This window comes from Protopterus annectens, chromosome 6.part0 (genome assembly GCF_019279795.1).
Source record: "Protopterus annectens isolate FY-2018-M chromosome 6.part0, PAN1.0, whole genome shotgun sequence".
Classification (NCBI taxonomy): Eukaryota; Metazoa; Chordata; order Ceratodontiformes; family Protopteridae; genus Protopterus; species Protopterus annectens.
Genome location: NC_056737.1, coordinates 1,400,227,245 through 1,400,250,954, shown reverse-complemented (window position 1 = coordinate 1,400,250,954; position 23,710 = coordinate 1,400,227,245). Strand labels below are relative to the sequence as shown.

The following is a 23,710-nucleotide window of genomic DNA, read 5'->3' as shown; positions in this document are numbered from 1 at the left end:
AGATTCTTCAGCTCAAAACTTCTTCAAAGAGATATTCCGTGTAAGCAGTCATTTCATGTCTATATTAAATCAGTGAATGCTTAAAATCGCGAATGCTGATTTATCGACCTACTAAAAATGAAACTTTAAAATCTCGAAGACACAGAACAGCGATTATTTTCCCATGGAGTAAAATCGCTGTTCCACAAAAAAAAAGTTTAAAACACAAAATAAAGTGGGGGGCTTTGCCTCCCACCCCCCCCCCCATACTTAAATATATCAACTTCGAGATCACACCACAGTGGAGGAAAGGGCAAAGTCCCGAAAATGGCCCAGCATTTTTTTTCCCTGGGAAAAAAATCTTTGTTCCTTGTCTTCGGGATTTTAAGGTTTCACTCTTAATCGGTCGATAAATCAGTGTTCGCTATTTTAAGCGTTCACTGATTTAAAGCGAACCCATCATTTCAGGGCATTCATTTCTGTCTGGCACCCCAGATATAATTAGGATTGCTCTACAGGCCAAGTTCATAATATTGTCAATCTTTTCTCTGACTGCTTTATTTAATGACATGGTTACCATACCATGTATCGGGTAACTTTATATTTTCTATTTATTTATTGTGTCATGATCTATTTGATTTATGATTATTGGAACTCATGACAAAATCTCATTCTTTGCTCTCCTAATCTCTTGTAGCTCTGTGGTCAGAGCAAGAAAGTTGTACAACTGTACATTTTTCTGCTGATGAGGTCATTAAAAAGGCCAAAACATGCATGCTCACAGCTAGTGAGGTTTGGCTTTATTAGCCTGAATGTAAGCAAAAAAAAAAAAAAAAAAAAGTCATGGACATTCAGAAACCAAGTAGCTGAAACATCTGTGGTCTTTAAGAGGTCATTTGCTCCATTACAAGAGGTTTAAGGTATTACACAGTAAAAACTCTACCCTGGCTGGATTTTCTTACAGTTTTTACTGAATGGTTTGTTTATGTGACCTTTTTACCCTTTGGTCTGGATGTTAGATATGAGAACAAAGATCACAGACTGTGTGCCATGTCAGGCTTAGCCACTCAGCAGTGCAAAAATTTGCTGTAGAAGATTTGGTCACATTGACTAATCTTGCCAAAAAAGGGCATGTGTATTTGCCCATGTTAAGTGGGCTGAGGATCCAGTCTATTCTGACCTATGCCAGGTACCCATGCTAATGGTGGGTGGGGTTTATGTGTCCCTTCGCCAATGATTGCCCAACATAAAGCCATGCAGCACTTTTTCAATAAGCAACTGGCCTGGTAGTGACATGTTGTCCAGACTGAGTTACCTGGAATAGTGTTGTCGAGCAAAAGTTGAATGTAGAACTAATCAAGCTGCTAAAAATGAACCAAGTATTGCTGCACTGAATGTAAATAGTTTGTCTGGAAGGACATAGCTTGGAAGTGCACAACATGATAGTAAGAAAGAGGCTAGACATCCTGTGTATCTAGGAGACACGGTGTAAGGGCAATGTAGCAAAGTTACTTGGTTTGGGATCCACAGTCTACTTCTCAGGGGAAGAACAGACTAAAAATGGTGTGGAAATTGTAATAAGAGAGAGTCTTCTGAAGACATTTAGGGATGTCATCAGAATTAGTGATAGATTTATGGCAATCAGACTCCAATGTAAAGATAGGGCAGCATTCATTATTAGAGTCTATGCTCCAGAGCAGAGTTGTGATGGCAAGAAAAAGAGTGCATTGAGGCAGCATTTGCAGGATGAGAGAGTTGGTTTTGACAAGGAGGAACCTGAATGTTCATATCAGGACAGACAGAAAAGGATAAGAAGACTGTCTGGGTCTACAAAGGTGGGGCAACCGGAACATAGAAGGAGAGACTATTCTAGACTTCTGTCTAGCAAATGGCTTGATTGTGGTAAACACATGGCTCACGAACAGCAAGAGAGAGAGAGAGAGTGAGTGAGCAAGAGAGAGCAAGAAATACAGTCACAAGATCACATACAAGAGTGGTCAACTCTTTGCAGGGAAAGGGCACATGGTATAATCAGAGATTGCAAAATCATCCCAGAGAAACTGCTGGCTCCCAATATAAACCACTGGTGACCACAGGCAGCTGCCAGCAGGCTCTATGGTCAACAGAGACTAGGCTGAAGATCTGGATGTCTGAAGTGAAGGCTCAGAAGTTGAAGGAAATACTCAGGGATCTAGCACATCAGGAAGAAGAGAAAATAGGTGCAGTCAAAGAAGAAAGGCATCTCAAAACAGTATGTGTGAAGACAGATGGGTCTAATTCAAAAGGTCAAAACCCATATAGTCGAATTGCAAAACATTGAGACCACAACAGCGAAAATCCATTTAATCAAAAGCTTGAAATGACAAAACCTGGAACATAGAACTATACAACTTATCACAAGTCCAGTCTTCACTTAAAGGAGCACTTCTCAGTCTAAAGACAGCCTACACTAAATATGTATCAGTGGTTTGAAATGGAGATCATAGTACAGTGAGGATTGGGAAATTTACCCTTTTCTCACTGTAGTGACTAACTTAGTATAACTACATAGAAATGGAAAGAGTAACATAGGGTATGAGCACTATTTGTATAACAGACATTATAAAGCAAAGCCAGCAGAATAACACTCTCTATACATAATGAACATTTTAACTGTGGTGGTGGTGCTGCTGTAGCGTTGTTGCCTCACAGTAAGACATTGTCCTGTTCGATTCTCAGCTAAAGCGTCTTCTGTGTGGAGACATGCGTAAATGGGCATACCTTCGTTGAAGGTTGTGCGTCAGGGCCGGCAGCTCGGCACGTAAAAATCTACTGCCGATCATTAGCGGACCGGAGTTCCACCGTGGCAACCCCTAACCAGGAAAAGCCGAAAGACACAACAGCATACATAATGAACATTTTAAACTCTTTGGCTAAACCACCAAACCATGGCAAGTAGATTACTGGATATATGGATAGATGGATGGAAGACACTTGCCATAGAAGATTATCTATAATCACTAAAGGCATGTGCATTGGCAGGAATATATCTGAGGATGTTCTTCATGTTTCACTGTTGCAGTCATCACACTTGGGTTATCTGCCTGCAGGTAGCGCTCAGTTGGCCCAAATACCAGAGACTTAGTATTTCTGTGTCAGTTGCTGTCACTCCAGGACTGACATAAGGTCATTGGGGGTATAAAAACAGGCAGCCAACACCATTACATCAGTTTTTCTTGCCGAGGAGCCCGAAGCAGAAGCAGTTCGCAAGTGCTGGTCGGCCACTACCTGAATTTCTTTTACGAACTGAATAATCCTGAAGTCTGCTAAAGCTAAGTACCCCATTGAGGATCTTTTTTTTTTGCTCTAACCGATGTCAGAAAAAGTTAACAATTGTCTTGCCTGTGGAAAGCAAATACTTCACAGAGATTTTCATTCTTATTGCATTTAGGCCCAGACCACGCCGTACCTCGCTGTTGGTTTTGTGCCTTGTTCAACGCCCGAACCATTCATCATCGGGCTCTCTTTGTCGCTAAATTCTTTTGCGCTCAATCTCCATAGTCTGAAATGACTTTGGTAAGCCATCCGACTACTGATATTCTGAAAAAGAGTAAGGATAAAGACAGAGGCAGACCGCATAGGTTCAAAGCTGCCAACGATGCTTCCTTTAAGCTAGTCGCCAGTTCGCCGGTACTCAGTGAGGCGATTTTGCAGCCCCTGATGCCCGCTTCTATGGATTCTCAGACCTCTACTGAGACCCATTTGGAGTCCAGTATGCCGCTAGACTCTTCTTCGACTATGGAACCTGCAGATGTCTCTACCTTGGGTGGGTCTGGAGCCATTGTGCAGGCACCGACTTCTGAAGCAGTTCTTCACTCAACCGATGTTCGACTCAAACTGACGACTTCTTTTTTATCTAAAACTACCGAGTTTCTTAGGCCAAGTGTATGCGCTACACCTAGAAAACCAACAACCAAAGCACATGCACCTGCTCCCATGCCACAATGACAACTGTTAGAATGGCAGAAGACCTTATTATGCTGATGAGGGGAAGTCAGCCTTCCCCTGCTAAGAGGAAGAGAGAGACCAGTCCCCGGCAGCTTCTACAGACCAGGAGTCCGATGACTCTGAGGTTTCTGATTATGAAGACATGCCCTTTCCTGCTTATGAGGATTCAGATGCAGAGGAATCCATTCCCTCTGCCTCCCCTCCAGAGGATTTTTCTTTTGGTGAAACCTTGCATTCTTTAAGAGAGCATTTCCACTGGGAATGCCAAGACTATCCTCAGTTCAAAAAAGAGACTCAGAGAATTCCTAGATTTGCCTCAGCACAGGCCTTTAGCAATACCCCCTCTCCTGGATGTTGTTGCTGATGTTTTTATGGAATCCAGTCTTACTCCTGATACTTTGCCTCCTGCCCCTAGGAAGCCAGACAGGTACTACTGAGTACCTGGCACTCACAAATTTCTTTTCAAGAATCCTACTGCTGACCCAGAGGATCATTTCCCAGGGGCCTAAATGTATCAATGCAACTACAGCTAAGAATCCCACCCCTTCGGACAGGGATTCCAGAGCTTTGGATAGATGGGGTAAGAAGGTATATACCTCTGCAACTCTTATTATTAGGGCATTGAATTGTCAGTTTCACATGCCGAAGTACCAGCAATATATTATGGAACTTATAAAACAAAAAATGACAATCTTTACAGACTGAGCAGAAAATAAAGAATTGCAGGAGCTTATGCACTCTGCAAGCCAAGTCAGCAAGCATACTTTGCAGTGTGGCTTTGACACCCTACAAAGCATCTTGCCGGGCAGCAGTCACTGGCTCTGTACTGAGAAGACATGCTTGACTCAAGGAGCAGACCTTGCCAGACCATGTCAAATCAAAGTTACTAGATGCTCCTTTGAACAAGGACAGTTTGTTTGGCACCAAAGCAGAAGAGGTTCTTAAAAAGATGGAAGAAAAGGCTAAGTCTATGCAAATTGTTAAAGAATTCTTACTAGTGCAACCCCCTAGATTCAGTAGGCATTGCCCTCCCAAACACTGGTCCTTTCCAGCCCCCTCCAGGCCTTCTCAAATCAGACCCAGGGGAAACAGACCACCCAGACTACAGTCTCAGGGTATGCAGAGATCTAAGCAATGGAGTGCCACCATCCATAAAGCAGGGAGTGGTAAGCCACCTCCTTACAGAAAAAACTCACAATGACTTCTTTACTCCACTCCCCAGCCCTGCCCAATTGCTTGTGCCCCTAGGAGGAAAACGTGCCCTTCATGCAAAAAACTGGATGTCCATCACACAAGACCAATGGGTCCTCAACATTGTATCCCAGGGGTACAAATTTTATTTCCACTCACTGCCAATCCCAAGAGGGTTCCCAGACCTTCCTCCAAACCAGTGGGCTGAGGCTCAAAGCCAAGTTCTTTCCCTGTTCAATATTAGAGCTATTCAGCCGGTTCCAGTAGAACAAAGAGGTCAAGGATTCTACTCCAGACTCTTCCTGGTACCCAGAAAAGAGAGCTCTTGGCACCCAATCCTGGATCTTTCCATTCTCAACACCTTTCTGGTGGTACCAAAATTCAAAATGCTTACCCTGCAACAGCTTCTTCCTATGCTAGCCAAGGATGCCTGGTTAGTCACCCTAGACTTAAAAGAAGCCTATCTGCACATCCCCATAAGGAAGTCATGCAGGAAGAATCTACATTTCAGGGCTGGATCTATGCATTATCAGTTCTCTGCACTTCCCTTTGGCTTATCCACTGTGCCCAGAGTATTCACAAAATGCCTGGCTTCAGCCATTGCATAGTGCAGGCAGAGAAATATCCAAATTTACCTGTAGTTGGATGACTGCCTGATTCAGTCAGGAATTGCTGTTGCAGCACCTGACATTTGTGAAAAACCTTCTCACTTCCTTGGGGTACACCATCAACAAAAAGAAATCAAAACTGGTACCCATTCAAAAAATTGTATTCCTGGGAGCAAGCTTGGACACAACATCCCAGATGGCATTCCTCACTTCAGAAAAACAAGTCTATCTGACAGCCTGCTTCAAACAAAATGGCCACCAGAACCCAGATATTCACAAGAAACATACTGCAGGCCCTAGGATTCATGACCTCATGTGTACTGCTAATTCCATATGCAAGACTGCAAATGAGGAAACTTCAATGGTACTTAAAAAGTCTTTGGTGCCAACATTCTCAGGACCTGGAAACAGTCATTCCTATCCTACCTTGTCTAAGGACAGAGTTCCTGTGGTGGGCAGAAGCATGCAACCACAACAAGGGACTGCCCTTTACTCAACCCCAAGCCAACCAGACCCTAACCACAGACGCATCAGATTATGCCTGGGGAGCACACTTGGACGGAAAATGCATTCAGGGCCACTGGAGCCCAAGTCAAATCCATCTGCACATCAGCCAAAAAGAGATGTTGGTGCAGAATGCCCTGACAGCATTCAGGCCCCTACTCTTTCCAGGATAACTTCTAATAAAAACAGACAACACTACAGTTATGTGGTACATCAACAAGCAGGAGAGAACCCACTTTTACCCACTCTGCAGGTTAGCCATGTCCCTGTGGAACACGGCCTTGGACATGCAAGTCCATCTGGAAGCTCAATTCCTGCCAGGCAATCAAAACTTACTGGCAGATGACTTAAGCAGAAATCTTCTAGACCCACACGAGTGGCAATTGGAGCCCAGCACCTTCAACCTTCTGATTCAGAAATGGGGGACCCCAGAGGTGGATCTCTCTGCCTCCCCCTACAACCACCAGCTCAGCAAATTCTGCACCAGAAACCCTCACAGCAGGGCCTGGAAAGTGGATGCCCTATCCTTTCAGTGGGAAAATCTCTACATCTGTGCCTTTCCCCCTCTGCCCCTACTCTCAGGAGTATTACTCAAGATAAGACAGGACAGACCAAGGACAATTCTGATTTCCCCAGACTGGCCACGCCAGCACTGGTACCCACTCCTGCGCTGCCTCTCACCGGTGTCACCCTGGTCCCTGCACCAGAACACAACCCTGTTCTCTCAGCAGGAGGGAAAGATTTTGCATTCACAACTGAAAACTCTAAATCTTGCAGCCAGCTTATTCCTTGAATTCTCCCCCAGCAACCCTAAGCAAACAGGTGCTGGACATAATTCTGGACACCAGAAGACCCAGTACAAGAAAATCCTATGCTGATAAGTGGAAAAGGTACTGCTTCTGGATTCAGTCTAAGGGAAGGGACACTACCCTGCCCTCCCTGCCTCTAATAATACTGGATTACTTAGCAGATCTACTCCACAAAGGCCTGTCCTTTTCCTCCATTAAGATACATGCATTAGCCATTTCAGCTCATTACAACAATGAGCCACCCCTCTTTTCACACACCCTTATCATACAGTTCCTGAGAGGGGCAAACAACTTAAGCCACCAAGGAGAGCACCCACCTCTGCTTGGGACCTTAACTTTGTACTGGAAAAACTCACACTTCCCCCTTTGAACCTGCAGCATCAGCAGAGTTAAAATTCCTCTCTTGGAAAACAGCATTGCTTCTGGCCATCACTTAAGCCAGAAGAGTGTCTGAGCTTCAAGCACTTATGGCAGTGGAACCCTTCATTATTTTCCAAGCTGACAGGGTTTACCTCAGGACTAACCCTTCCTTTATGCCTAAAGTGTGACTCTAAACCAATCCATCCATTTACCAACTTTCTTCCCTAATCCGCAGAATAAAGGGGAAAGGATCCTGAACTCTGTGGGCGTGCACAGACATCTCAGATTCCACCTTGATAGGACTAAGCCCTTCAGAAAATCTGACCAGTTACTAGTCAGCTTTGCAACAGGGGCAGAGGGCAAGGCCATTTCAAAACAAACCATTTCCAAATGGATAGCACATTGCATCCATTTCTGCTACAAGCACCATGGGAAACCAACCCCTCAGGGGGTCAGAACACATTCCACTAGGGCAACATCTACCTCTACAGCATTCCTCAGGGGAGTCCCTACCAGGGACATCATGGAAGCTCCTACCTGGAGTTCTGTACACACCTTCACCAAGCATTACCAGCATTACCACCTCCTTATCTTTTCCAAATCCACGGGCAGGTTTTGCAACTGCAGTCCTGCAAGGCATACTAGCCAGCCCTAACTCTTCTTGACTGCCTCCACACTTCTTCAGCTTTGGGAATTCACCCAAGTGCGACGACTGCAACAGTGAAACATGAAGACCATAGTACAGTTGTGTACACTTACCATAAATGTAGATGTTTGAGTGTATTCACTATTGCAGTCCTGGTTTCCCTCCCTCCAACCCCCTGGTTTCTCTCTCTCTCTCTCTCTCTCTCTCTCTAATCTCTCTATGCCTTTTACTCTCCCTTTCAAGGGTATTGGTATTGGTATTTATGTTTTACTGGTGGTGTTTTCCTCCACCATAGCTTTGCTCCCTATTGGGGGGTTCCAGACATTTGGGGCAAGAAAAACTGATGTAATGGCGTTGGTTGCCTGTTTTTATACCCCTGACGACCTGACATCAGTCCTGGAGTGACAGCAACTGACGCAGAAATACTAAGTCTCTGGTATTCGGGCCGACTGAGAGCTACCTGCAGGCAGATAACCCATGTATGATGACTGTAACAGTGAATACACTTGAACATCTACATTTATGGTAAGTGTATACAATTGTACTTTCTTGATTATAGCACCCAAGTAGACATTATGTACATAGGCTTTCATTCATTTCTTTCAAAGAAATTAATTGCACTGAGTTTCTTTCATATCAGGTATTCAACAATGTGAAGCATGATAAACTATTAAATAAATTACGCAAAATGAATACGCAGTTTGGTATAATAAAATTGATAAAGAATAGTTGAAAGCTTAAACTATAGGTAGTGGGGAGTAAGCCTAAGAGAACTCATTAGTCATGATCTATGTCTTGCTTATAGAGCAATGAGGGATCCAGTTGTATAAGAACTCTTGTAACTTCAAAAATCAAACAGTCCCAATAACAGTAGGACCAGAGATATAAATCTATTGTGGCAAATATATAGGACAAGATGGAGGGACAGATTCATCATCCAGTCCCTACCCCCTTTGCTGGAACAAACTTGCTCTCTAAAATAAGCAGTCTGACACACTGTCTGCCTTTAAAAAGGAGCTGGAAACTGGATGGGTATTCTTAAATGTACCCCTGGTATGACCCACCTGTTCCTCCTTGAAAAGGGAGATAAGGCCTAAGGGTGCTATGGGCAAGGCAGAAATGACCTCTTAGGTTAGTTGCCTTGTAACACCTATGAACAACCTGGTTCATGAGTTAAGCAACATCAAGGAAAACTGTAAAGATCATTTAGGAATCTCCTTGTTATTCAGGATCTGCACTAGTAACTGCACGTTCTAAAGGAATCTGTTGCACTAAGTGCACAGATGCTTTAAAAGCTGGCTTAGCATCTGTGAAAAAGAGGACCATGTTAACATGATGAAAGCTTTGAAGGTACAGCAGTCAAATGAAAATAGTCTGATGGTAAATTTAAACAATCCAGCTCTATGACACTAGGGAAAACAAAGAATTTGTCTCCTTTTCTACAAGATGTTAATAACAAAGACTGTGAATGAATACAGTTATTTGGGTATTGTAACAGATAACACTGAGTTTGCATTTTAATGGGCAATCAGATTCTTTTCAATTTGAGGGTTGGGAGGGTGGCCTAATGGTTAAGGTGTTTGCCTTGCAAGCGCAAGGTGCAGGGTTTGAGTCTCACAAGGGATAATTGGCTAGGCTTAAAATGGCTCACAAGGGCAGTTAGCTTAGTACTATCTATGAATCGTCTTAAAAATAAAACAAGTACATAGACTAGGGACAAGGTTGGCTATCTGATAAACTTTACATCCTGTGAGAGCCCAGGCATTATGTTCCCTCTTTATGCCACGCTAGAGAAATTTTGGAATGATGCCATCATTCAAAGCTCCAGAAAGTTCTAATGCCTAGGATATTGAAAACATGTAAACAATACTTACAGAGAGAATAATCAAGATGCCCAGGCAGTAGCCTATCACAGCCTTAACTCCTTTGGGACCCTGAGAAATAGTTTCTGGGTCTGCAACAGGGTTTTTAAAAAGGAATTTATGAGAGTCAGGAACCCTGTAATATCTGTCTGGCTTAACGGGAGCTGGAGGTAAGGAGTCAGGTGTAAGCATACCTCTCAACCTGGAAACATCAAAAATCTGGACAAGGCCCATGAAAAATAGGTACAAATCTGTACACTGATTAACATCAAATGTGCATACATAATTATGTAATCAAGCCCACTCCAATGGAATTGTGGGATACTAACTTTCAAACACAAACTGAAGAACAGACAACCAAAATATGGCACCAGTCCCCCTGATATCATTCCAATGTCCCATTACCTGTCTATTTTGCCCCATTTACCATAAACACTAATGTGTGCATACTGCTTTACTTCTACAATGATTATTTAGACTTTATTTTTACATTTATAGCACAATGCACAGACACTAATAGACATCTGCTAAACAAAGCTGCTAAACAAAGCAATACTGGCTCACAATGAAAATAGACTTGGCATTAAAACTTCTCGGCCCTTGAAACTCATTCATTGAAACAGCACTGAAAGACACACCACATCCAAGGAAAATGCATCTGCCCAGTGGTGCATAAAGATTACATTTGCGCTGTTTTCAAATCATTGGCCCCTCTTCCACACAAAACAAGAAACATAGTGGCAGGCTGCCTCTCTCCCTTAGAGATACAGGTGCTAGACCTGGGGTGCATTTCTAACGTCCATGCACTAGTCCAGGTTTCTCTTGAATAGGGTTAGGGAAAAGCTCTGCTTCACAGAGATGGGAAACCTGTTCCAGAAAAGGGGAATTCTCTAAGACATATACCTGACTGCTTTAGAGGTGGTGGGAAACTGGACCAACATGTGGATACTCACATGGACATTAAGAGAACTGCAATCTGCATACAGTTAGAAATCAAACTATAGCTGCGTACAGGCTAGAAATTCTCTACATTATAATGAAATACGTATCCTGTCAGGCTTGGTTCTGGTACCAAATAAAACATATCAGACTGTGCATTTTCCTTAAAAAATCTGTAGAAATATTAGTTATTATCCAGGATTGTCAATTGAAACTTTAAAAAAAATCACAATAAGACAAACATTAACTCAATCACATCTTACAGATGTTAAAAGATACAGACCTTGACTAATGCATACTTTTAATGGTTTACCAGGAGCCATTTCTGACAATATCAAATTATAAAAACATGCTTTAAACAGAAATAAGTAACACAAGAGCCATAAATTCTTTTAAAATGTGTAAACAGCAAAGTGGTTCAGCAGAAATTCATGTTTTCAAATGGTAACATAAATTAGATTGTGAGACATAAACTCAATTTTACATTGTTAATTATACCACGAAAGATGATTAGTAATTAAAAAGCATGAATGTGATTGTTTATTAGTACATGTCAATGTAAATCAAGCATTACCCAGAGAATGAGGCCTGCTCCAAAAGCTCAAAACAACAGCACACTGCTGCCACTGTAAATCATTGTAGATTAAAAATACAGCTCAGTTTCTCTGCACTACTAATAAGAGAATCTAAACTAGCAGCCTAAAAAACAAAAAAATAAAATACACACTCTCTACACTAAAAATATCCTGGAAATCTATATAGCATATTAAAAACATATATTCAGCACACCTGCACTGTGTTAGTAAGGTGTGAGCATCCTTGAGTACAAAGCTTGATGAGTACACATTCTAGTTGTAATCTACTCAGTCCAAGAAAAACAAACTGGCAGCAGCTATACTAAAACAGATGTACTGTGGAAGTGTCTTCACATACATAAGTGTGTGCATGAACACTAAGTGTATCAGGCATCGGCCATTGTTACAGCCAGTGAGAAGCAGCAATAGAACAAAAGTTAAGTTCTCTAATACAGTACCATTATTTTACAAATGTATCAAGCTTTTTTTTTTAATAATGCCATTGTATAATCACAGTAAATCATATCACTACAGATTTACCCATGGCTAGTTGTGATTAGTTGCACCAAATATGGGTAAATCCTACATTATCCACAAACAATAATGATATACACCTATTTAACAGATTTCAGCAAAGTTAAAATGCTCGTGAAAAACTCATAGATTTAAGTATCTCAGCAATTGTAACAGGCAAACACACAATACGAGCAGCAGTTTTTTGGAGAATTGCCCTTACTCCAAGGTAAAACATTCTTCAACATAATATTTATACATATATGTGGGACAGAACGTGTGTGTGTTGAAGTTATTTCATGCAGCCCATTTGCATAGCTTATGGAACACACCTCAAACCTTGCATTCCGTACAAGTTATAGAGCTAACCCTTCAACAGATTAAATGCATTTGCTTAAAGTAATTTGATTTTAGGAATATTAAAGGGACTATAAAACAGTGCAAGTATTAACAACTCTTGCTATATCCACTGTGGTGCACCCCCGATACATACATACATACATACATACATACACACACACACACACACACACACACACACACACACACACACACACACACACACACACACACACACACACACACACCCGTCGCTGTTATATACTCCTTACCAGTTCTTCAGTCAGCCAGGATATCCGTCCCACAGCTCCCGCTCACAGCATACGCGTTCGCCAGCCATTGCTGTAACTATTACCGAATCCATAACTGTTCCTGCTCACAGCATTTGAGCACCAGACAGAACCATCTCAATTCTGGATCTGAGCTCAATTCCGATGGGCTGGCAGCACTGACGGTGGAGACGTCATCGCGCATGCGATGACATCAGCAGAAACAGTGCAGAAAAATGTAAACAACGTGGAAAAAAATCGGGAATGAAGGGGTGCCACTTGGGAATCGTGACACCCCTTCATTTGGACCCCAAAACTCAGTTAAACCCGAGTAATTCAGGACAGTTGGGAGGTATGGGTGTAAGACTAGACTCCGAAAACACATCATCTACAATGTCTAACACAGGTGGGATGGCTAGTGGCTTGTGTTGAGGTAGTAAAAGGAAATCCCTGAGCCTCTTTTTAGATTATGAAAAATCTTGGCTCTCCCAGTGGAAATGCTCCCTCATGGTATGTAAGATTTCCCCAAAAGAATAGTCCTCAGGAGGAGAGGCTGAAGGTATAGATTCATCAGCATCAGAATCCTCATAGGGGGGAAAAGAATGTTCCTGACCAGAAGAGGAATCAGAAGAAATGGAAACCTGATCTGAAGATTCATAGTCAGTCTCTTGCCTAGGCCTCTTATCAGGGGGGGGATGGGAACCCCTGATCAAGGTAATCAAGTCTTCGGTCATTTTGAGCATCTGTTTTTTTGGCATAGAGGCCTGACCACATGGCTCTTGAGTTTGTTTCTTTGCTTTGGAAGGTGCTTTAGTCTTTGCCTTTGAAGCTGAAGTCGGTTTGATGTAAAGATGTTTAGGTCTGAATACACCCTCAGAAGCCGGTGCCTGCTCAGCGGCTTTGGACACATCTGAAGGGATAATATCTGAGGCTCCAATACCTTGAGCTTCCAGCAGCATGGCCGACTCCACATGGGAGTCGGTAGCGGCCTGCGACTCTAAAGTAGCGGGCGTCAGGGGCTGCAAAAGCACCTCACTGAGGCGACTGGCTTAGGAGAAGCTTCGTCATCGGTTTTGGGCCTCGGTTGTCCATCTCTTTCCTTTTCTTCATGTTTTTTGTGAACTCCAGCAGCCGGATGGCTATCCAAAGACATTTCTGGATAATTAAACCAGCGTCCAAAATAGTTTAAAGCAAAATCATACTGACGCTTAATAGTGCGTTGGTTAAATCTAGCACAAAACCGACAACCGGAAATGTTGTGATCAGGGCCTAGGCGAGGAATACAGTAAGAATGAAAATCCATATGAGGTATTTGCTTCCCACAAGAAATACAAATATTAACTTTTTCTGACATCGGTCTGGAGCAAGAAAAAAGTTTCCCCAACGGGGTACTTAGCTTTATGGAAGACTTCAAATCTGAAACTCGAACACAAAAATCTCAGGAGTCGGACGACCGGCACTTGCGAACTGATTCTGCTTCGGGCACCGCGCGGCAAGAAAGACTAAAGAAAATGGCGTCAGCTGCATCTTTTATACCCCTGATGACCTGACGTCAGGGAAGGGGTGACAGCAGCCGACGCAGGACTCAGGACTTTGGAATTCAGGCCGAATGAGGGCAACCTGCCAGCAAGATTACCCAAATGTAATGACTGCAACAGTGAAACACAAAGAACATCATGTAAACAATACTTACAGAGAGAATAATCAAGATGCCCAGGCAGTAGCCTATCACAAATGCAAGACCCAGTATTGGGAGTCCAACAGCTGCAAGAAGTAAACTTCAATCTGAAGATTTAAGTAGTGAATTATGAAACTCGTTATTTCATTTTTAAAGCATTTAGATGCAGGGAGTTAGCTCCATCTCACCCCCCCACACATCCCAAGATATAGTAGGCTGTGTCTCCTGCTAACTATATATATTACCTCCAAGGTTACTGTACCTCACAGTTAAGTACTGCATCCCCAACACTCTTAGTCATATAGTTTTAGAGCTGGAAGGATCACAATCAAATCTGAGTAACTTCAGTCTCAGGCCAGGGTCAAAAGCTGAGCAAACATACAAAATAGACAAAAGTACAATAATGCGTAAGTCACAAAAAAAAAAAAAACACTACACTACAATGGTAGGGTAATGCTTTGGATGCATAGCAAATCCAATGTATTAGTTTACAGTATGTGCAAAAAGTTTCAAAGCATTTGAGAAACTGAGTAAAATAAATTAGACATGTGAAAAGGATCAAAATATCTTAACAGTTGAGTTAAGGTAGAGAAGAGTTAAAGTAGACATGGGTGACATGACCTGAGGGGTAACAGGTGCATTCTGCTTGATTAACTAAAGATGATTTTAGTAAAGAAAAGAAGGACTTGTCTTTAATTTCAGGTGTGAAGGACATTTACAGTTTGGACCAGAGAAATGAGAGTGCCTAGTTCACATTTTTGTAGCTTGCAGTATGGGATTTGTGTTTTAGGGTCAGAGCGGTTCAAATTTCTTAGGTTGTATGTTGAGGTATACCTTATTAGTACTGAAGTTAAAGGAGGGAAATATGTACATGTGGGAGTCTGAACAGTTGTGATCCTAGGAGCAGGTCCGTTTTTTGGTTAACTGAGTACCAGTTTGTAGTTTTCAGTACTATATAATGGTATTCATTTCTTGGGGAGCGTGTAATAAATCAAAATATTTTATTTTCTAGTATTTGAATAGAGGTGAAGTTTTTAGCAGAGGCCACTGATATAACAGACAGGCTGAATTCGAGTTGAGGCTATAAGATTCCTTTCCCTGTTTCAGACCTGGTGGTGTGTGAGAGAAAAGGGAATATTTATGTGCTCAGAAAAATAGGGGATAAATGATTTTATGTGTTATTGTCAAGATGCTGGTAGAAGATGAGTGAGGATGTCTAACTAGAGATTAAGATACTTGAAAGAGGAGACTTGTTCTAAGGGATGGTTGTTGTTGTCATAGATTGTTACAGTTTTGTGGATCTGCTGAGTTTTAAGCTTTGGACGCATTTAGTATGAACTTTTTAGTAGTAATCCAGTCACTAAGGTGAATGAAATCAGATTGTAGATCTTGCTGTAAGATAGTTAGGGAGTGGTTGGAGCAGTAGAGGACTATGTCGTCTGGACATAGAGGGAGAGGAAAGTAAGGAAGATCAAGTGGAAGTTTACTGAGCTCTATAAAAATTGTACTAGAGAGCATGCCATTGTTCAGTGACATAAGAATTTCATAAATCAGAGACTAGCTAGCTGTGGCCATGCTCCTCCTTGATAAGAGACCATGTTGGTTTGTGAGAGAAGGTGGTATTTATAATATATTCTGTGAGTTGAAGGTAGATAGTTTTCTCCAATATTTTGCATAGTGCTGGAAGGATGTAAACTGGGCAATAGTGTGTGTTTAATGATGTAATAAGCTGAGTGAGATGAAACACATTGGTTATCCCTTCCCTTCACCCTCTGACCAGTCAACCATTTCATTCTCCCATCCTGCAGGCCTTTCAGCCTCAGTAATGAAGATGAGAGATGGCCACCAGAGGACTGTCATCCTGGTGATTTGGTGGATTTTATGGCTTACATCACTTCCTGCATTGTCTGATAGACACAGAACTAAAATGAAGCCTGAATTTGTGCATGCTGCCGCAAGCATCATTTCTAAGCTGCAGTGGAACAGCACTGACTGATAGGCTGAAGTTCTTACCTCTAGCCAATTCCCTGCTGCAATGACACATCACTTTCTCTAGGTATCTGTAACACAACAGGCACATCCATCTCTCTTTTGCTGATTTGGAATACTGATCTTTAATAAACACAAGATAAATGGGTTTTATCTTGTGTTTATTAAAGAAGTTTTGTTCCAGTATACTACTTTTTCGTGCCGATTTTTCACTGAAGAGTGTACAGAGGAGACGATTCAGGAACACTGGCTCCCTACTCTATTTTTGTGCCAGTATCAATTAGTATTGATGATTTTTAAAACTGATATTCAATGTAGGTCACAAAAGTATTACAATTTTGGCTGACAGAAGCTCCTATATGTAGCACAAGCAGAAAACTATAATTCAAAGTGGAAAGAGATGATGATGAAACAGGAGGAAGCTCAAGTAACAGGGAGAGACTGGGATGTGGGATGCAGACCTTTAAGGAGAACAACAATAATCATACAGAATATTATATTCATAAAGTAGCAGAAGGTCTTTCTTACAAGTAAGCCAACATGAGACTGAAGAAAGGAGATTCTGCCGATAGGGATGACTACAATTACGGATACAGACAATACGCAAGAGCGGGTGAGAATGTATTGGAGAAAACTGGCAAAGGAACCAAGGTACTGGGAGCAAGTAACTAGAGAGGGAAAGGTAACAGAATGGGAAGACGCCAATAATTTATTTGGACTGCAGGCTAAAGATTTCATTCTATATCAAGGATTGATATCATATCAGAGTATAGGCAAAGAGAAAGAAAGGGGGGGGTGTCCAAAACGAAAGACTAGCACCAGCTGCCATTAAGCAAAGAATGATTAGTAGAGCATATACAATATTGCATGATAACTATAAGAATCAATCAGAGGAGGTTAGGAAGGACTGGGAAGAGAGATTAGATAAGCAATTCACAAAGAAACAATGGAGGATATATGTATGTCTCCTAAATATGCAACAAAATCTACAGGATTTTGGATTTTTGCCTGGAAGTACTTACATAGGTATTTTTATACTCCAAGCAGACTTCAAAGAATTTTTCCTCAGCTAGACAAGAAATGTTGGAGGTGTGATGGGATAGAAAGAGGTAACTAGAAACATATTTTCTGGATCAGTAGACTTTTAAAGATTCCCTGCAGACTGCTGTGTTAGAGATGCTGAGTGAGCAAGTTGGAGGGAAGTTTGTGCTTATGATACAAACGTGGAATTATCTAGACATAGTAAAGCCTTGCTGAGTTTAATTATGATGGCTGCCAAAAAAACAATTACTAGAAAATAGAAATCAAAGTCTAAACCAATTTTATTAGAAGTAGTGAAGATAGCAACAGAGTAAAAACAACTGGAACTGGGATCTTTAGAAAAGGGTAGGAGCAAATTACTTGGGAAAAATGGGAATTGTGGGAACAATACATGCAGAGGAAGAATGAGGTTTAAAAGAAGGCAGGATTTGAATGAGCTATGTAATGGCTGACTAACAATGACTGGATATGTTAAAAGTGATGTATAATGTTTGCAGCTACAGTTATGTTGCATGGCTTGGAATGTATAATGTTTGTAATTGAGACTGTGTCGCTATGGTTTACTGTCATTTATATAAATGTAACATGGCCTATGTCATACATGATAATTTAATAAAGATGTTTCTTGTTTAAAAAATACTGGCGGAGAGGACCAGCTATTGTCAAAGAACAGGAGGAAAAAGTTTTAAAATGAATAAAAATGCTGGTTTTGAACTTAAATCTTGTGCTGTTCAATGAGCAGTCATAGTCTTAACTGAGATTTTTCACAAGTACATGAAAGTAGTCTTCTGAATAGCATAGTATACTGGCTATATTTAGTATATATTTATATTCCTTACAGAGGCTCAGTTATCTGGCTGAGGTCTGTTTGCTTGCACTTGAATTGTTCAAGTTATATTTGCTGTGTTATTGCTTCCCCAACTGTATAAAACTCACTACTTACTGTAGCTAGGTGTAAAGGCATGAAAGTACGTTAAGTCTTAATCTGAGGACAAAGCGCGTGGGAGAAGGAACAGTCATTATTTACATGTTGTAGCAATGATTACACTTCTTCCCAATTTAGAGTGACCTCAGACTAAGAATGTAAAAGTAAGGGGGTGTCGGCGGCTTTGTCTCCACATGAGGGGGTGCAACGTCCTCCTACTAAAACTATTACTTTCTAGTTTTGTATTTATACGAATTCCCAGTCTCATTGTATACAGGTGTACAACTTATACATGCATTAGGTAATGGGATATGTGCTGAAATGTGTAAGGTATTGTACTTAAAGCTCCTTCATTTTGATGTAACATAGCAGATTGTGCTTTAGAGAGATCATTGAAGTTACTGATAAATTATTCCAAGAACAGAGCTTCTCTTATTTGAAACAAATTAATATAATAAATGCATTATGTATTTAAATGTAACATTTTTTTTTCTAAACAGAAGTGTGAAGAAAAGGAACATAATACAAAACAGATTTGTAAAAGCCCTGTGAGACATGCTGGCAGTGTAACTGATGTGGAAAACGGCCTTGACACCGAAGATTATGTTTCTTGGATTAAAGAAAATAACATACTTGGCAAAGGTGCCTATGGAACAGTAAGTAAAACTATTCAATAACCTGTGTTATATAGGTTTTCAATGCAAAAACTACACAGAGAGTGAATCCTAATATAGTTTTGGTAACTGTTATAATGTACAGGGTGTGAGCTGCACTGAGGTAGTATCATTCCTTAAAAGACAGCTCCACCCTCAGATCCATTTTAATTGGTCCAAGAGTTTTACCCACAGTAATAAGAACCTTATTTTATCACACCACTAATAAACACTGATTACCTCTTAATACAACAATATTCCTCACAGGCAACAAAAACAACTAACCATGTTTTGTTTTTTTCTTTTTTCAGTAACTGAATCTGTGTGTTATTTTCTATAGGGAATTATCTCAGTATGCATGACATATGTACTTCACGAACTTTCCAAAGTGAACTGTTCATTATAGACCACAAAGAAATCTAGTCAGCTAGGTGAATAAGAGGCAGACAACCACAGTGAGGGAAGTGAGCAAGAACCACAATCAGAAGCGTAACAACAACCTGTGATTTGCATATATATTTAAAAAAGTTTTAAACATGGTGTGAAAAGCATTTTTACAGTTTATAGTTAATATATACATCATAGTGTGTCAATAAAAAATGCAAGCAGTGTTTCCAGAGACGGTCTAAGAAGCCAGTGATATACACTTTACATGTCAAGTAGGCAAAGACAAGTACTCAAAATTATTGTGCTTGGCTATGTCATATTATAAAAATAGAAGAACCATGATGGAAGAAAATTGTACTGTAAAATAAGATCCTCATAGTATGTAAGCCAACAATAGGCTATTACTGGGGTATGAAAGATTATAAACTGATATTAAGCACCTAGAATGATGCAGAGGGGTTAATAAAGCATGAAAAAAATCAAGCTGTACTAAAACAGAGCTTCCATTGTAACTTATTAAATAGCATCTTGGCAAATGCCTATATAGTAATCCCACAATAACAGAGAATGTCATGACTGGAAAATGTAGACTCTAATGAAGTGAAATTAAGGTTTCTAAGATTTTTTTTTTCCAGTGGGTAAGCACCCTTTCCCTGAACTTGCTATATGGAAGTTTTCTCCTACCACAGCCTCATATTTATATATTATAACATCAAAAATATAATACTTATATTCCCACTTTTCTGGTGTTCTATGGAAGTTGTTATATATAAACCTCAGAGGATCTGAGGGCAAAAGTAATCCCCATGGGGAGTGCACTGCAAAATCACCAGTCTGAACTGCATGCACAACAGGTTGACAGCGGCCTTTCTTTTGACACTCACATTGCTAAAGTGGTTAGAAAGACCTTCTACATTGCCCACCTGATCATGAAGGGATTCACATTCAGATCAAGTGAGGTCATTGTTCCCCTGTACTCTTCACTTATCAGACCAATGATCGAGTACAATGCCCATCCGGGATGTATCTCACCCGACACCTGCAGCAATTGGAGAGACCCCAAAAGTTCCTCACCAAAAGGATAAAGGGACTCCAAAATCTGTCATATGCTGCCAGACTGAAAAAACTCCAGCTCTATTCAGTCGCATACCGCCTGCTCAGAGGTGACCTGTGCCTGACATACAAGGCCATGTCCAACCTGGAATTAATGGACATGCTCCACCTCAAAAAATCCAAATCTACCAGATCCACTAGAGCAAGCGACTTAAACCTTAGCACGGATATAAATAGGACATGCTGGAGGGATAGATTTGTCACCCAGAGACTCCCTATGCTCTGGAATAAAATCCTGGTCCATGTGAGGCAGAGCACCTCGCTGCCTCTGTTCAAGAGAAATCTTGACCAGTGGATGGGAGATCGTAGGTTTACCCCGGGAATCATCTCTGTCTCACTGCTGGACAGAGGCACAACAAACTAATGGGCACAGTATTTTTTAACATAAGGGGTGGCGTAAGCCACAAAACTTTGGGCTAGGCTTATAAATGCCTTAGGGCAGATAGCCTAGTATAAACCTATGAACCTATGACCTACTGTGCACCATTGACATATGTGATCCTTTGGTACATCAAGAGCACTGTTGGATGTGATTCTCCAGGGTCAAGTGTACTCACAATATATGTCTTTTAGTTTCTGTGAGAAACAGTCCTTTAAGTATATTGTGTGATGGAAGTCTCCTGTAGTAGTTTGCATATTCACTGGTTTAGCTTAGCTGGTGCCTGTTGTTTAGATTACAGACAGAGTCTGAAGACCAACTAGTACATGCACCCAGAATGTGAAGATAACACATCCAGCAAACAGTTCATTGTTCACACTTTAGGCTAGTTTTATAAGCGCAGTAAAACTGTGTTGGACTGTAATGGCATTTCAAATATAGCACTGTGAGGGAAATTATTTCAGCCAAACAACATATTTATATTTTGCACATCAGAGCCTAGTATATCATACTAAGGTATATTTTATAGGATTTACTCGCACCTTTTGCACTTTGGCAATGGGCATCTAAGTGACTTTACAACACGAACAATGGTTAGTTTGATATAACTCACTCACTTTGGGTTATTCATTGTATACAGAGTACTCTATAAAACTATTGTTTTTTTCCTTCAGAGATGAAACTCCTTAGTAATGAGGTCACTGTATATTTCACCACAGTAACTGTCATGCAACATATTTTAAGTTGCATGTTTGTAGGAGTTTACAACCCTTCTACATAATTTAAAATGTTGCACATATATGCCTCATCTGGCTAACAGTGTTCTTTAGATGTTATAAAAGTTAAAATAACTCATAATTGCTTATAAAAGTGACAAGGGATTAGTAATTGTTTTCAATTCAAACATATTTGCAAAATAATTCTTCAAGTCTAAGTACCACTTTGGCACATTTTAAATGCAGAAAAAATATCATTAAAGCTGTACTTTACTTTGTACATAACATTATGAGTCAAGTATTTTTATAAGGCATGTCTTTCTTTCTTGAGTTCTATCAAATAAAAGCTGGGAACTTTACAACAATACCGTTAATAAAAATTAAATGTACCAACTGCAGTGCCACTATCAGTATCTTATAATGAATTTGAAATGTTTGTTTACTCACAGGTATACTGCGGACTAACCAATCATGGGGAGTTAATTGCTGTAAAACAGGTCCCATTAGACATGTCTGATCAAGCTACTGCAGAAAAAGAATACAAAAAACTACAAGAAGAAGTAGATCTACTGAAGACTTTGAAACATGAAAACATAGTGCACTTCTTAGGAACATCCTTAGAAAGCAATATTATCAGCATTTTCATGGAATACATTCCAGGGGGATCAATAGCAAACTTAATTAACAGATTTGGACCTTTAAAAGAAAAGGTCTTCTGTGAATATACCAAGCAGATTCTTAAGGGTGTAAAATATTTACATGATAACAATGTAGTGCACAGAGACATTAAAGGAAATAATATAATGGTCATGCCTCCTGATACCTTAAAACTAATTGATTTTGGATGTGCAAAGCGGCTACTGTGTACAAGTAAAACAGAGGCGGAGATGGGCATTCTGAAATCAATGCATGGGACCCCATACTGGATGGCACCAGAAGTGATTAATGGAACTGGCCATGGGAGAAAATCAGACATCTGGAGTATAGGCTGTACAGTATTTGAGATGGCAACTGGAAAACCACCACTGGCACACATGAACAGGATGGCAGCTATGTTCCATATTGGAAGTCATAAAGATTTAATGCCTTCCTTACCTGACCATTGTTCTGAGCATGCAAGAGATTTTGTGCAATTGTGTTTAACCAGGTAGGTCTCTCATATTCAGCTTTTTTCATTACTTTGTTTCAGTTGATTATAGACCACTAGAATAAGAAAAGCTACAACTTTACATCCTGTAAAATGAGTAATAAGCTGATGTTACAACACACAATGCTGACAAAAAATACATGTTTAAAGAGTACTGAATGATGATAAAACTATTCTACCATTCTAGGGTTATTCTCTCATTTCTGTGATTTTTTTTTTTTACCTCAGTAGGAAGAAACACAACACCTTAGCTGCTTAGGTATTATGTGAAACAATACAGTGAATAGTTTCACTTCTTTGTGCTACAGCTGATTTCTAGGTTTTATTTTTGATTTTTAATAGAAGCAATATAGATGTTTCTAAATGAAATTGTGTGTTGCTGAGACACTTTCGTAAGGACTTGATAAAGGATCACAAGTTCCATTTGATTTATCTAATTAACAAAAGAAATAAGAACTGCTTAGAAATACATATCACATACATAAACACACACATGTTGCAGTAGTCTAATAAAAGGACTTTTTATTATAATATAATACCTCATCAACTTCTGGAATAAACTTCCCCTACGTGTTAAACAATGGATAACCACAAGTTTACTCCAGGATTGACTGGTTTGGCCCTCCTGGAGAAAGAAGGTACAGCCTGAGAGAGAGAGTAATGGCAAGGTGTAATTGGTCCCAAGACGCAACAGCCTTGGAATTTCTATGACTCTATTATAATTTTTTATAATGGGTAAGCAGTTTCTTAGAAAATAAAACTGTTGCATCTACACAAAGACACGATGCCTTGAAGATTATTTTTAATTAGATTTTTTGGTGACTTGGAGTAGTTTGCATTCATATTCATTTTTTTTTCATTGGGAGTGCTGGGTTTTCTTTTATTCAAATAAATAACTCCTTTGCTAGAAATCGAAAACACTTTTTTCCCATAACAGATTCCTCTAAGATAAAGAACTCAAGGCTGAAACATACAGAAAGCTCACAGATTTTCTAACTAAAAATATGATAGTAGAAACATAACTTGCTTAATCACTGTAAGTATATATTTTAAAAGTAAATAGTGACTTCAACTTTTCAGAAAATGTAAAATGTACTTCAA

At 40.3% G+C, this 23,710-nt stretch overlaps 1 protein-coding gene across 1 annotated transcript in view; it reads left to right on the top strand.

The window, feature by feature from the left end:
- MAP3K19 (mitogen-activated protein kinase kinase kinase 19) overlaps positions 1 to 23,710 on the top strand; it is a 387,232-nt gene that overhangs the window by 221,210 nt on the left and 142,312 nt on the right. Inside the window, exons 4-5 of the mRNA XM_044074941.1 lie at positions 18,715 to 18,870; positions 21,912 to 22,609. Coding sequence (XP_043930876.1) covers positions 18,715 to 18,870; positions 21,912 to 22,609 — 854 coding nt within the window. The remainder of the gene's footprint in view (positions 1 to 18,714; positions 18,871 to 21,911; positions 22,610 to 23,710) is intronic.